This window comes from Strigops habroptila, chromosome 4 (assembly GCF_004027225.2).
Source record: "Strigops habroptila isolate Jane chromosome 4, bStrHab1.2.pri, whole genome shotgun sequence".
In the NCBI taxonomy this organism is placed as follows: domain Eukaryota; kingdom Metazoa; phylum Chordata; class Aves; order Psittaciformes; family Psittacidae; genus Strigops; species Strigops habroptila.
Genome location: NC_046358.1, coordinates 53,639,578 through 53,654,543, shown reverse-complemented (window position 1 = coordinate 53,654,543; position 14,966 = coordinate 53,639,578). Strand labels below are relative to the sequence as shown.

The 14,966-nt window shown below is 34.6% G+C and overlaps 1 protein-coding gene across 2 annotated transcripts in view; it reads right to left on the bottom strand.

The window, feature by feature from the left end:
* Positions 1-14,966, bottom strand: part of PLEKHA7 (pleckstrin homology domain containing A7) — a 154,933-nt gene that overhangs the window by 10,284 nt on the left and 129,683 nt on the right. For both annotated transcript variants that reach the window (XM_030481372.1, XM_030481373.1), the window contains exons 15-24: positions 14,000-14,068; positions 13,758-13,838; positions 12,528-12,677; positions 10,648-10,749; positions 6,913-7,021; positions 5,522-5,760; positions 4,899-5,087; positions 4,475-4,592; positions 3,527-3,606; positions 2,956-3,156 (exon numbers count right to left, since the gene is read on the bottom strand). In XM_030481372.1, the coding sequence (XP_030337232.1) occupies positions 2,956-3,156; positions 3,527-3,606; positions 4,475-4,592; positions 4,899-5,087; positions 5,522-5,760; positions 6,913-7,021; positions 10,648-10,749; positions 12,528-12,677; positions 13,758-13,838; positions 14,000-14,068 (1,338 nt within the window). The remainder of the gene's footprint in view (positions 1-2,955; positions 3,157-3,526; positions 3,607-4,474; positions 4,593-4,898; positions 5,088-5,521; positions 5,761-6,912; positions 7,022-10,647; positions 10,750-12,527; positions 12,678-13,757; positions 13,839-13,999; positions 14,069-14,966) is intronic.

Here is a 14,966-nt window from a genome sequence, read left to right as displayed (position 1 = left end):
AAGAAAAAGAAAATACAACTCTTTCTTGGCATATGCAGGTGGTAGATTTGATATTTAGCTGTGCTACACAGATTTTGGAAGGTTATTTAATTTTGCAGTTAATGTTCAGCAGTATTAAATTCTAACAAATGTATTAATCACAATTTCACATACACTGATTAACATGGAACTAGCTACACAAACATTTTTGAAGCCATACAAGTGAGTCTACGGATTGATAGACTAGTCCTAGGCATTCTAGCCAGGCAGTGCAGTGTGAATTCGAATCACTACACCAAAAGGGTATTTATATTGCAGGTTGAGAACTGCAACTTGAAAAATTTTATGTACCTTTTTAGAATAATACCTAGTGTTTAAAACTGATAATATTGTATGTACTAGCATTAACTTGTCTTGAATTTAAAAATAAAAATTTAGTAACTTCTAAGCTTTTCTGACTTTAGTAAAAGAAGTATCTAGCTACTTGCAAGGATAAAAAAAATCTTTCACATAGTCTTTACAAGGTAAATATGTAGCAATAATAAATTCAGAACATATTAAAATTAAGCAGCATAATTTAGTTCCCAAATCATTGCATAGTAGCTCTTTCACAACTACACACAATGCAGCTGCGTATAAATTCACACTTAAGAACACTACCAACAGTTTTTGTTCAAAAAATTAAGTTCAGTTGTAGCATCATTCCATCCAGCAGATCTCATTGGCTTTACCATACGGATTTGAAACACGGTATTAAAAGCAGTGGGAAAGAGAAGGGACAAAAAGAACAACAAAAAAAAAATTATCCCCTCAAGCATTTGAGGGTATCAATAGGAGAATTATATTTCTTTAAATAATCTCCAGGATTTCTGTTACAAATCTTTGGCTTGTTTTGGTTTAAGTTTGAACTCCATGTGAAGTCCTTAGACTTCATTATGCTACCCGCATTAATAAATCTAATTGAAACCTATTCATGCACAAGCTCTCAATATTCACTCAGAAGATACATATCTTCCATTTACATTTAAAAAGTTAAATAGCTAAAAGGCAATTACATCTCAAAAATTAAAATTTTTTTCTTTACAGAATTCAAGAGAAAAAAATGTTTTCTCATACAAGTACTCCAAACTCACTTCTTCTACTCATATTCGAACCAGGCCTGATTGACATAGTATATTTTAAACACACAGTATTACTTTCAAATTATTGTATATAGGTAAGAAAAACATCAAACCATTCTTATGAAGCAGAATTTTTATTGGCTTTGATGTTGCGACTTTTACATTAAAAAGGCATTGTATATAACAAATGAATTCATATACTGTGATCAATACTTAAAATGTCATACTACACTTGAGAACTGACTGATTAAAAATTAGAGTTACACATACAACGTATGTATAAAGCAAATGTTACATACTGAGCAGAACTTCAATTATACATTTAACTGTTTGCCATTTTGGCTGCTAAATAACTGTAATGCTGTAAGTAATTGTGTTATCAAACATGCTTTTTGCATATTGAAGCCCTATAGGTAACAAGAGATCAGCTCTACAAAACATTGCTAGGGCTCAAAGATTCTATTTTAATTTTTTACAGCAAGAAAAAGACCAAGATGGCACCCAAATTTATAGATAAAGTGTTTGCCACAAATGTTAATAAGGAGTGTTGCAAAAATGTTTAAATTCAACTTGTGTATGTTATGTAAGTCAGGAAACATAAGAAGCTCAGATTTACTTCTAATTCAGATATGAAAATAAGAGTGATACTATAGTTCTAAAGGTTCTCGAACATTATGCACTATCTTTAATAAATCTGTGACTGCAAAACAGAAGACAAAATAGATTAATGTCTCCAAGTAGTGCACTTGTATTTACTGGGAAAGTAAATACAAATAACTGGCTGTAAATTAGTGCTACTGAGCAGTGGGAATGAAAGGCTGAATATTATAGGGTTTTTAACGCTAGCAATTGACACACGTACTAAATGCAATTAAGCCTGGTAAAAATTGAGTAGTCCAGTTAGAAATTTTAAAATAACTACAAAATTCTGCAAATTAAAACTAAGCAAACAAAAAAAAAAAAGAAAAAAAAAAAAGAGGCATTAGGTATGATGAGTGACAAATCTAAAAGCAAGAGATCTTGTGCAATGAATTAGGTAAAACAAGGTGATCATTCTAAAGCTCTGGTGGACCAAATAAAAAAATAAATTAAGAGACCACAGCATAAGTGCAATTACAGTACAATCTTGGTTTAGCACCAAGTGAGCAACTGGGTAACTTCACCAATTAGAATTGCTTTGGTTAGTATCCAAAATGTATCATTACAAACTTATCATCTGTACAATATTTTATCTCAGAACGCAACAAAAATCCTTTTCTTCAGCGGTTTAAATTTGAGCCTTATTAGAATATTCTACATTTTGAGCTTTAAAGAAGAATTTGTATAAACACATTAGCTCTTCTTACATAAATTTCCAATCAGCATGATTAGATTTTAAAGTTGATTATACGTTTATCAGCTTTTTTACAAAAACAAACACTACCTTGGTCTGATATTACCACGACTATCTCACAGCCTAATTTATGAATTAAAAGAAAAATACCCCTGGTGAAAAAGAACATTCTAAAAGGCCCATTCCATTATGAAGCAGTTTTAAAACTGTACAAGCTTCTTATACTTTCTAAATACAATTCCAATAAAAAACAATCACGTCTCTGAAATCACTCCAATATACTCACATCTCCACTCAGCACACTAACCTCTGACCAACTTACCTGCTGAACCTGCTACATACACTGTAACTACTAGTAAGAAAACATCATCTGTTATTCACTCTCTGAACTCATTTTATACTGTATAACACTAATTTAATTAGACTAGAAGCATCACACACACTCAAGTGAAAGTGCTCACTAGGAGAAAAAACATACAAAGATATTTTTAGTTTAGTCCTTTTAAGGCATATCTAACATACTGAGCCTATGTCTGCAGAAATGGGCCTGATGAAAGACCGAGATGAAACAGACTGCCTTTCTCCTTGGCTAAGAGTTCTCTTGCGTTCACGAACTAATGCTTTCTGATGTCGCTTCATTCTTTCTAGTTGTTCCTCTGCACTCATCTTGCCTCTTTGGTGGTCTCCAGAGTATAAACGTTCCAAGGCACTCTTTGGTCTCTCCTGTAGAAGTCACAAGACACACAGAACACATGTTGTAATCAATACTTTATAAGAAGTATACAAAAATTTAACTCTTTATCCTACCTTATTACTGAATTCACCTGATTTTATTCTTTTCAACTCTACATTTTCTGTTAATAGTGCTGATTTTTGGTTCCAAACCTTGTTTTATAAATTTATTTCAAATGCATTAAGTTGTCTGGCTTCCCAATTAATTTAAGAAAGTAAAAATGGAGATTTTATTAGATCACAGGTGTTGGCCCTCTCCCATGCTACTACAGTCCCTCTTCCTGCTATGCAAAATATACTCTGGGCTTAAATATTTAGAATGGTTCAGATATTCGCCTTCAGATGTTCATTTAAAACTTACCTTGGACCTATCCCTTCGAAGTGTTGCAAATGATGAAATGGTAGACGATTGGTGCAACCTGGAAGTTGATCCAGATAAACCTTTATAAAGAAAAAGAGAACGCTTTAAATCAAAATTACAGACATAACGAAGTGTCAGATGTTTTTTAAGTTATCATGCTTTTTCTGTGACATTCTGGTTACTGTTTTAGCTCATGTTTCACATTTTGCAGTTCTGAAGATCACGAAAGGCATGAACTTCACTTCAGCCCAAAGTAATGTGTTTCAGGTCACTATTGATCAAAATTCAGAAAGATATACAGTAATTTAGAAGCTTATATTAAATGAGGTATGAGGTGAACTCAGCTGTACAACAGTAGATAAGCCGCACAAATAATCACATCTATGAAGAAAATCAACCTTCAACATTCACAGGAAAGAAATAAGAAGAGAATGGCTAAGAAATTAATTTCTTTTCCCCAAGTATCCCCACTGTCCTCATTTGTGAAACGTACAGGACTATAGTGCAGTGGGCACGGAATGTCAAGTCACGTTTAGTGTCTGGGGGTATTGTATTTACATTCTTTATTGCTTTCATTTCAATGGCAATACAAGTGTTTTTAAAAAATACTTGAGTTTGTAAAAGATCTCACCGAAATTATAAAATTTTGGTGGAAAAATTTCAAGGAAAAATAACTCAGAATACAGGAAACATTCTAATAGCAAATTTCATGTTGTACTATGCTCTTTTTTTTTTTAAGCATTATATATTAAGTTGCTTTGCAGAAGTCTGGTTGTCTGTAACATTAAACCATTAAAATGCACAAAATCTCTAGACTTTCAAAGCATTGTATAGTTAATCTAAAAATAATGATCTGATGACAAAGACCGTCTCCAGAAACTCCTAGGAGAGAAAAGCTCCTACGCACACAATACTGTTAAAAATCAACTACATAAATTCCTGGCTTACCACGGGTAGGTAATGTCTGGTATCCACTGTCAGAGCTTATTAAAACACTGGAAGGTTGGCTGAGGTCACCACCTATTGTTGCTAGTTCTGGTTCACTCATGTATGAACGCAGTTCCACCTATATAGAAAAATACTCATCAGCTCAAATGAAATCACAAACATCAAGTCTTAATAATCTTAAAACAAATCCTAAAGCTTTGTTTCTGGATCACTAATTCTCTCTCTGCCATTATTACATGGTACAGATCTCTAACTGCTGTTATGCTCTGCCATTATATCTCTCTCCTTATTACAAGACCTAGAGGTCTTTGTATTTTACAGACAATAATGTATTTTATTATAGGTTCATACCTATAATAGGTTCACACCTATAATAGGTTCACACATCTTTAAAGTGCAGGTGTAAAGGTGTATGAGTGCTCACCCTATAATCTCCATTTACATACTGTCCGAGTTCTCTGTCTCTTTTTCTTTCATCTGACTGACGCTTCAGGCCCCGCACTGATGTGTGCCTGATGACAGTGGCTTCTCTCGGGAGAGGTGGAACAGCTGGTGGCTGATCATCAGGACTGTACAACTGAGGAAGAGGAGGTCTGGGTGGTGCTTCATCTTCCTGGTAACAGGAGAACACAGGTTTTTGGCAAACAGTCTGAAAACAGTCTGGCACAAACTGACTAAAATTTTATTACATTATATGAGTTACTTGTGACTGCTTTATCATGCTCTCCTCTAACCACACCAGGAGCTTGAGGCTTTAAAAACCAAACAAGACTCAAGAAAGTAAACAACTAATCAACCGCAAAGGATTACCAAGGAAGAGTCTGCATTGTTATGTCCTAAACCAGGACATAGCTACTATGTAAAGCCCTAGATTAGGCACATATCTCTTCTGCTGCAAGTGCTATTGCTCAGTTTCAATACAAATACCGTAAGAGTCTCCCTTTCTGCCTCCACACTGTGTGCACTTTGTAACTATGAAACCTTCACTGTTTCTGTCAGAAGTAAATGGAAACCTTCATGAAGGAATCTCACAAGAGCAGTACTTACAACCTTTGGCTTGAGCTTAATTGGTGACTGAAGAGGTGGCTCGATTTTTTTCAGCTGCTGTGCTTGGTGCTGCGTTCTGGTCTGGAAATAAGGCTGTGGATACAGCCTAACCTCCAGAGCGGATTTAACTGGACTGGGTGGAGGACTTTGCGGAACTGAAAGTTTGCTGTCCGCAGTTGCAAGGGAGGCTGGTAAGGAAGGCACTGATGGCTGAGAAAATGAAGGCACTATTTTTCTCTCTAAGGGAGAAATATGCAAATGTGTTAGGTGTTGTTACTTTTCAATAATTTTCATAAGAATAACAATTAACATCCTTAGACTTCATAAAACAGCCCTAATACTCTGAACATTGCTTCGATCACAAACGGGGGGGATGTGGGGGGAGGGTTTGACATAAAAATGTTTGATTGTTAGATTGCAGCAAGGGTGGAAAACATCTTCTTGATGAGGATTCAAGCAACCCTTTCAGGCTAAATATAAAAACACACACTTTAATATCATCCAGTAAAATTCCTTGGAGATGGTAGTGGGAGGGAAGGCAGGAAGGAAAAGCCCAAGAGTCATATGACATCAGTTCATTGGCTGTATTTGGCCCCATGCCACAGATTCTGTATGATGCCTACAGATGTGGACAAGGCAAAACACTTATAGTCACACCTTTAATAAAATCTCACCATCTCAGAACTATTTTATCTTTGTATGTAAAAGGTGAGCCAAGATACTTTACATATAAAGTGAATTTACAGTAGGTATTAACTGTCTCACTGTCCCAATGCTTAGGGTCTTTTCTTTGAAACGTAAGGCAATTGAAAGGCAGACCACACATGCATTGCCTTCCTCTTTTCCATAGCTGATGCTGTTGCTTTGCCCACCAACCACCTCCCTGAAAGGGGAGGGAGGGAGAAAGCAACTGCAGCAAGAGCAGTTGGGCAGAATCCAGGGGCTGGTAGGGGGGGAGGTGGGAATAAAAAAGTAAAAAAAAAAAAAAAAAAATTAAAAAGGAAAAAGGGAGAGAGAGAGAGAAAAGCAGAGAAGAACACATAGAGAGGAGCCCCTGGACAGAATGCAGGATAGATTACTATGCTCATGTTAGCCTGGCATGTGACAGAAGCTCTTTCTGAACCTTGAAGAACTAAGTCCATTATCATTGTTTCCTTTTTATGGCTTGTTGCATTTTAGTTCCATCAGTATGTGAAAAAAAACCAACTAAAAACCTCTTTGCCACCTCAACGAAAAACCACGAAGTGAATGTGCTCAACCAACAGAGATTACTGACACTACCGACAGCAAAATTAACTGGATTTTCTGCAGTAGAACAAATTTCTAGACGATTTGTGGAGACCCAAAGATTCAGCTGCATATTTTTTATGCTTTAATTATGTTCTCCTTACCTGGATTCTTGATAGAGTCTACTATGGTTTTGTAATTTGCTTTATTTGCATTCAAACCAGCTGTAACATCTTCAATTCTCCACAAGTCTTTTTGTATTTGTGTTTTCTCCTGATGGTTGTAGTAAAAGAAAAAACAGAAAAGGCAATTATATTTCCATGTTATTTTATCATGGGTTTATCCTTTTCATACCAAACCCAAACTAATGTTTCAGAACTTACATGAAAACTTAGGAGTCTAGAAATCAGTTACACAATTATTACTATTTTAAAATTAAAAATCAAAAAGAAAAAACAAACAAGCAAAACAAAACAAAACAATCCAAAAAAACCAACAAAACAAAAAAACCTAAAACCAAAAACAAAACCACCACACAAACCAAAAACAAAACCCACCACACAAAACAACATATCTTGCCCATGAAATTTACTAGAGTATTTTCTGAGTCTTGGAAGACTTCTTATGGAAGACTCCGGGAAGAGACACCTCTACATCTTTTTCTAAAATATTATGCAGGCTACAAGAACCTAGTTTAATGTTCTACATAAAATGAGCTTACAGAACATTTTCATTCGAACTTTGTTCTTAAATCCTATACTAACACACTTAAGACTGCTAAGGCAGCTATACAAAACTCATCTTAATATATTTAGGGGAAATGCCCAACATTAAAAAGGCAAAAAATTAGTATAGTCACCCTAAATATTGCCATGAACTTCCTAATGGCTTTTACTGGGTGAAATATAAAACCAGAATTAACTCAGAAGGGCTAACAAATTTAATTTTTGCTTATATTTGTGTTGCTAGGTCTACTGGACATGATGCACTATAGGTTGAAACAATATATTGCTGCTGTTCCAGGATTTGGTCTCATCTTGTGTCCTAATGCTTTACCAGGGATTTCCAGGAGGAAAGAAAGGGAAGCTCTGTTTAGTGTCTGGACTCTGCCTTTGATTGCATCTTGAAGCCAGGGGCCTTGGCTAGTGAAGCCACCACTTCAATCAGATGTTCACTGCAAGCATCATAAATAGCTATTCTCAGCTACTTTATCAAAGCCTGGTAATTCTGCCTTCAAAAATTTACATTAAGAATAAACTTAGTAAAATCAGGACAAAACCAGTATTATTAAGGAAAGCAGAAGGCAGTGAAACACTCCAGTTAAGAATTGCTTACAAACTGCTCAAGAACTCTAGAAATCCATCACTTGCCATGAGCTGCAAAAACACACTAATTAATCCTACAAGCCTGAAAGAGAAAAACTTCAGTAAAAGCTCTTACACCTCATAGAGCTAAGGAAGGCATATAAATTGCTTTCCACTTTCTGTCTTTGATCAGAAAATATGTTCAGCCAGGTTACAGATCAGCAAACAGGGTGCCAAGAACACAAACATTTAAATGATGGAAAACGTTATTTGCCTGTAGTAAACTCACTCAATAGATGGGACATATCTTGAAAGATTGCCAGTGTACAAACTATAAATTTGCACATTTCATTTCATTTTTCTGAGATTAATCATACTACAATGAACCAAATGATGGATTTACAATAATCAAGCCTCAGGACTGGTAAAAAACAAAACAAAACAACCCACATGTACAAAAAAATCCTGCTTCTGAAACCACTCAGAAAATGTTCTATTAGTAAGGTACGAAAGCCAGGATATCTTCTAATATTATTTCTTCCCATCAGTTAAATATTGATGTGAAGAGAGTATTTTCGATCAAAAATGGACTAGATCTAAAAGATAAACAGATGAATTTGTTTTTAATTTACGAAAGCCAAGATTGTTCTTTACAAAAGGGTATAAATATACTTTATGGGCAAGCATGAAAAGGTAACTCAGAGAGATAAATTGATTTCTCTAACTTCCTTCACATAGAAACATAATTTAGAATGATTTATAAAACCAGAGGAGAAAAAAACAGCTAAAAAGTTATCACTGACAAAATATACCTCAGTTAATTTCAGCATGCTCAGATCCCCCCAACCCTTAAGCAAAAGACAATGAACCTACACTTATAAGCTAGATTTACTCTGACCAAGTTGCTTGAAACATTCAGTTTTTAAGCTCTAAATTAATGCTATATAGAAACAACATTAGCTGTTTCCTACAGCAACTTGAGCCTGCAAATTTACTGAATTTTTAATAATATTCCAGGAAGACTGCATTTTTTTTTAAATACAGTGTGTATTAATCTAGTGCTTTTGGAAAATACTAGATAAATGACCTTGAGTCTACATACCCTTGGGCAGAAATTAAAAAACCTCTAATTATGGGTACTTCAAGTAAGACGTTTTTGAAGGAATATAGTTTTAAGAATATTCAGTACTTTCTGAAATAATCACCTCCTCTTAATAGCTCAAAAAAACGTATTCAGAAACGTATTTTTACATCTTAGCCAAAACATCTATACATACATACATATATGTAAACATACACACACAAAACACACAACATGCATATGTTTGTGTGTGTGTGCATGTGCGTTTTGTTAAAATTATGCATATATATGATATGAGGTGTTAATAAAACTGAATTAACTCTATTAATTCAGTGCATTGCTGAATCAGATACCACACATCCAGTATTTTAAGCATGCTCAATGCAGAATGGGAAATTGTTAAAGTACTTTAACAAAGTGTATTTTGTTTAAGCCTGTAATTTCCCTTTGTTAAGCAAAATAATTTTATACAGGGATGATTTTATTCTAAAATACCTCTGGGATTATTTGAAGGGATGGATTCTACAGCTGAGCTCAATTACACAATATTTTGGCTCTAGAAACTGAATCACTCCCCCACTGCCCGTAACTAAATGAAAATGGACTTTAACACATGATGCAATTAAAAATAAAAGTTTTACAGCTCTTCCTTTGACACAAAGCATATATCCATTAATAGTGAAAATAAACAGACTCCAATTTGTATCTGATACTTATTGCAAATAAATAAATTTTAACTAGTGAGCTCTTCCGGTCAGGGTATTTGGAGCAGTAGGCTAAGATTTCAGCAAAACGTATACATTCGCTTCGTTCCTTATATTTTGTCTTTTAAATAAAACTGTTCTGCTTAAACACAGCAAAAATAATTTGGACTGTATTCCTTCCTTTAAGAATAAAATCACCAGTTGTAAGCAGGTATGTAGAAATAATCTGGTGTGCCACATTCAGTTCAGCAAACAGAATAACTTAGCTTCAAACAAAGCTTCTTTGGAAGACTGAAAACTGAATAATTGATTTAAAACTGAGATGCCTTTCAATTACTGATGGCTGTTAAACACTTATTCCACTTCATAAAACAATCTGCAGAGATAAATCTTCCATAAATAGAAGAACATGACAAAGAACAAGTAATGACAATACCAAGCCAGTGACTGATGTTCTTAAAAATGTGTAAAGAAGCCAGCAATGTCAGATCAAATAAATGGAAGACTAAGAAGTCCTGCACAGTGCTATAAATTAAATACGTTATCAATGTCAAGATGTCAGCATTTAATAAAACCATCATAAAATAATGACAAATTTGCATAGAGAACTTATGAGAAACTATTACACATGCTGCAAGATAGCTAGTTACTGCACAGCTCTGCTGTGACAGTGTCTGAACTTGGCAAACTACACTATATGACAGCTGAATACAGTGCAAAAATTGCAGAGAATTTCTCTTAGCACATGATAGCTTTGAAGTTCAGACAAAATCATCTCATAAGAAAACCAGCATCTAGAAATGGACTCACCTGAGATACCAATGAACTATTCATCTGTTCCTGTAAGGCTTTTTTCAGCTGGCTCACATCGTTTTCTAATTTCAGATATTCATTCCAAGCATTTTCCATTTCCTATTAACAGAGGGAATACTCTAATAAAAAAGTTGTAATAAATTTCACAATACCTCTATACATTCTCTAATTAAGCACCAAAGTGTTTTTAAGATAGTGGTGTTCTATTATAAAAAGAAGAGAAAAATCCATTTTTGTAGTCTACGCTTCTGCTTAGGCTTGAGGATAAACTTCAAAACACTTTATAGCTTGCAACATCAAGTCAAGAATCCCTAGTTAAAAAACCTCTGGAGAGCTTCCTCACACAAAACTATTTCTTAAGCATAAAACTGGCATGTAATAGAATCTGAACTATGACTAATATGCTATGGAGGAATCAAGTCTATTCCAGTTCCTTTTCCTTTACTCCTCTATTTAATTATAAACTAGTTTATAGTTAAAATCCAGTTACCTGAACCAGAACTCACATTTTGAAACACAAAGCATGTTATCCTTTAGAAGTTCTAGAGACTGTGTTTTAATGGCATTATAAGTGAATATACAAGCAGACACCTAGAAAACAAGGCTATCCAATCACCCTTACTTATTATTTCCAGCATCCTAGGCACCATAGTCTGCGTTCTGACCCAAAACTGAGAAAAATCAAGTGTCTGGAGCATTTTTATGTAAGGAATGATGGAATTGGCTTTTTCTCTGAATTCTAGAAAAGAGATCGCTTGGGAGTTGAGGGACAGAAATAACAGACGTTTATGATACCATGGGTGACATGGAGAGAGTAGACAATGACTGACCGTTCCCCATCCTTTCTCATACAAATAAGAAGGTTCTATCACATGAAACATGTAGAGTCAGGCTCAGGGAAAAAAAAAAAAAAAAAGAAAACGTCTGTCCACTCAGTGGGGAAAAGACCTGTGCAATACCTTGCCAAATGTTTTGGATGCAAAAGGTTCACAGAATTTAATACGGGACTGTACAGGTTCTTGGAAGTGAGATCTACTGAGGATTACTAAATAGACAAAATAATACTGGCCTCAAGAATTCTCTGAAAAGAAAATAGTTAGAAGCTGGATTGGTTGTGACAGGAAATACTACTCACCCCTCCTGTCCTTACTCCTCCCTAAGCGTCTGCTGATGCCCACTGCTGAAGCCAGAACCCTGGGCTAGCAGGAGCCTTGGACTGGAGTGGTACAGCCATTCCTACAATTACTTACTATTTATGCCCCTGCGAAAGACAGGCACAAAAACCTGCATATATACATTAAATAATACTGGAATTTTTATGGTCAGATCTTACTATAGGAAAGGTGTTCATGCAATTCTAAAAACAATCTTACAAAGAGCTAGTCTCACACTCCTTAAGAGGTAGGAATAATATACTGAGTACAAAACACCCAGGTTTAATATACTCTCTTTCATGGCCAATTCTTAGAAATATTTTTATTAATAAAAATTCAATATCAAATTGCACTTGAATTTTATTAAGTCATAGTACCAACAGATTCAACAGACTTTCTCAATTCCTTTTCCCTGGAAAAATACACTGGAATCACATACATATTTTCAAAGGACCAGTGGAAGGATTTTCAATCAAAGTCCCATCCATAAATATAAAAAAGGTAGAAAAAAGGTTTTTTAGCCTTTTTCAGGATAGTAGGGGGGAGCATTGAAAAGGAAAGCTGGAGAGACTGCTTAAAATTTTTTTTGTTCTGGTTTAGTATCCTGTACCTTCACCAAATCAGTTCGGAACAGGCCTTAACTGCCCTATCCAACAAACAATACAGTTTTACTCTGACTGGTATTTTAATTATCATTTTCTTGAAACAATCAAAACCACACACCGTTGAAACTTTAGATATTTCAGCTCGGATATGTATGAGATCCTCTTGCAAAAGTCTCTGCTGGTAAGAAATCTTTTCTGCGTGTTGCGGTTGGTCTTTGTACTGTTCCATCTGCCTGTGCGAAACCTCCAAAACAGACTCCAGCTGATCCTAACAAAGAAGGTGGCAGTAAGCTTACAGTATTCACATGGAATTTTCTGGATGTACCTGCAGGAATGTAAAAGTTGTTTACATGCCCCCAGTCTTTCCTATAAGCCTAAACTAGAGTTTAGGACCGGCCTCCTGTTGTGGAGACTAAGATGTAAATGAAAAACTGCAAGAGTCTTAATTAACTATTATAACCAAACTTATCTGATGTTTCCCATTAAATCTTTCCATTAAGTAGCCAAAATTGTGAAAAACACAAAGCACTGAGAGGGTATTTTATTTACAGTCTGTACAAAACTTTAATTTACAGTTTCAGAAAAATCCCCTTAAGCAGTATAGAGCTGTGACAGCACAGCATTAGTGGTTTAAGGATGCATTGCTATAGTTGAATTAGCCATAAAGGCAAGGAAAGACAAGGAAAGGCAAACCATTTTGTTATTGTTTACTATTTGAACTCTGACTTGCATAGGCACAGAGGAAAGGTGGTGGGTTCCAACCACAAACTTGTCACAGAAGATATTGCAGCATTTTAGACATAACCCTCAAAAGTAAGTTCGCAGCACTGTATTTAAACCAACATAGGTTTCTGAAATTACTACAAACTTGAATCTCTCTCCCTTCTCTCACTCCTTTTTTCTTTTTTTGTTCTTTTTCAAAAAAACAAAATACAAATCACTACACAAGTTACAGCAAGAGCTCAGTATGGTAGCGCACTGCTATTTATGCAAACAATGTTTCTGCAGGTGGGAAGAACAGCAAATGAAACGTGACTCAGCTTCCCACCATACGCATATTAAGACATAATGCAAAACTACACAGAAAAGTGTACGTACCTTCATTTGTAATAATGGCCAGAAAATTAAATGTATACAATTTTAAAACATTCATTTTCAAAATCATGTTTTCTAAAAGTGGGTACTCAATCCTAACACAGAAACTGATTTTTGCCTTATATGTTTATACACATGTCCATGGAAAACTACTACAAGCAGCATCTAGTAATTTGACTTTTTTGTTTGTAATTCCATATTTTATTATTAGATACAAGTTGCTATTTTATAAACCCCTCTTTAATCTACTTACTTTGTTTTCCTTAAGAGCTCTTATTTTGTCCTCCAAATCCTGCAGAATTCTGTCCTGCTCACAGAAAACACTTAGCTTGACCTGAAAATGAAATTATACAAATACGTGTTAGATATTAAAAACCAAGCAGAAAAGTCTCCACTAGCAATATTGACCCCAAAGAACATAACGTGAACATGTTACAGTACAACATAAATAGCCAAAACAGTACAAGAGGTTCTGAAGTGGTATTTGATACTTACATCAATATCACTTTCTGCAATTTTGACAGGTTTGGTACTTCGTTCTTTTAATGTGTCACGCCCTGTCACCTAAGAGGAACAGGTTTTAAAGATGTGAGAAATTTTTTGTAAGCAAAACCTAATTATGCTTCAGCAATGAAAAGTTTTGTTAAATATTCATGGTTATTAACAAAGATTAATAAAATGTTGGATACAAGTCTTTTCAAATATGGCTTTAGTTTTATTTTAAAAAATGGTATCAGAAAGGTTTACTAGTTATATTAGGCTATTTAATAACTCTTACAGTAGCTTAAAATTCTGTATGAAATAGCATAATCCCACCTGTCTATGGTTATGAAGGTTCTGTTCCTGAAAAACCTAATAGTTTTAATAGTTCAAATTTAATAGGTTTCTTGAAGCCAAAGGACTTGAATAGTTCCTTTAAATGTGTGGTTGCATTAACTAATGACTAAAAAAACCAACTTTTTGGCCACTATTTCATTCTACAAAGTATAGCCTCTTCCATACTACAGGGTAAATTTTATTAAAGACAGACTCTTATAAAAATGCTATAGTGGAATTAAATTTATTAATCTATTTTGACATGTTTATAACATAACAAATCTCTCATTCCATAAATCACTGGTTTCATATTCCATTTCTGGTGAGAAGATTATCTTCTCACATAACATAGTTTTTAAATCAATACAGAAACTATACTATATCATACTTCACAGCAATCTTAAAATGAAGGCATGTCTATCTCTGTTTATAACATTTATTACTTCCACTGTCTACATGGGAGCCTTTTTGTGAATAAATGAAGTTAAGAAAATGGCAGTATAATACAGTCCGTTAATCATACATTTTTTTAAAGCCTTAAATTTTAATGACTTAATGTTGTTAGGTTAGAATATTTTTAAGAATTAATTAAAGCAAATACTATCCTTCCAAAGAAACACCTAGTGTTTAGAAGTATAGTAGTCAT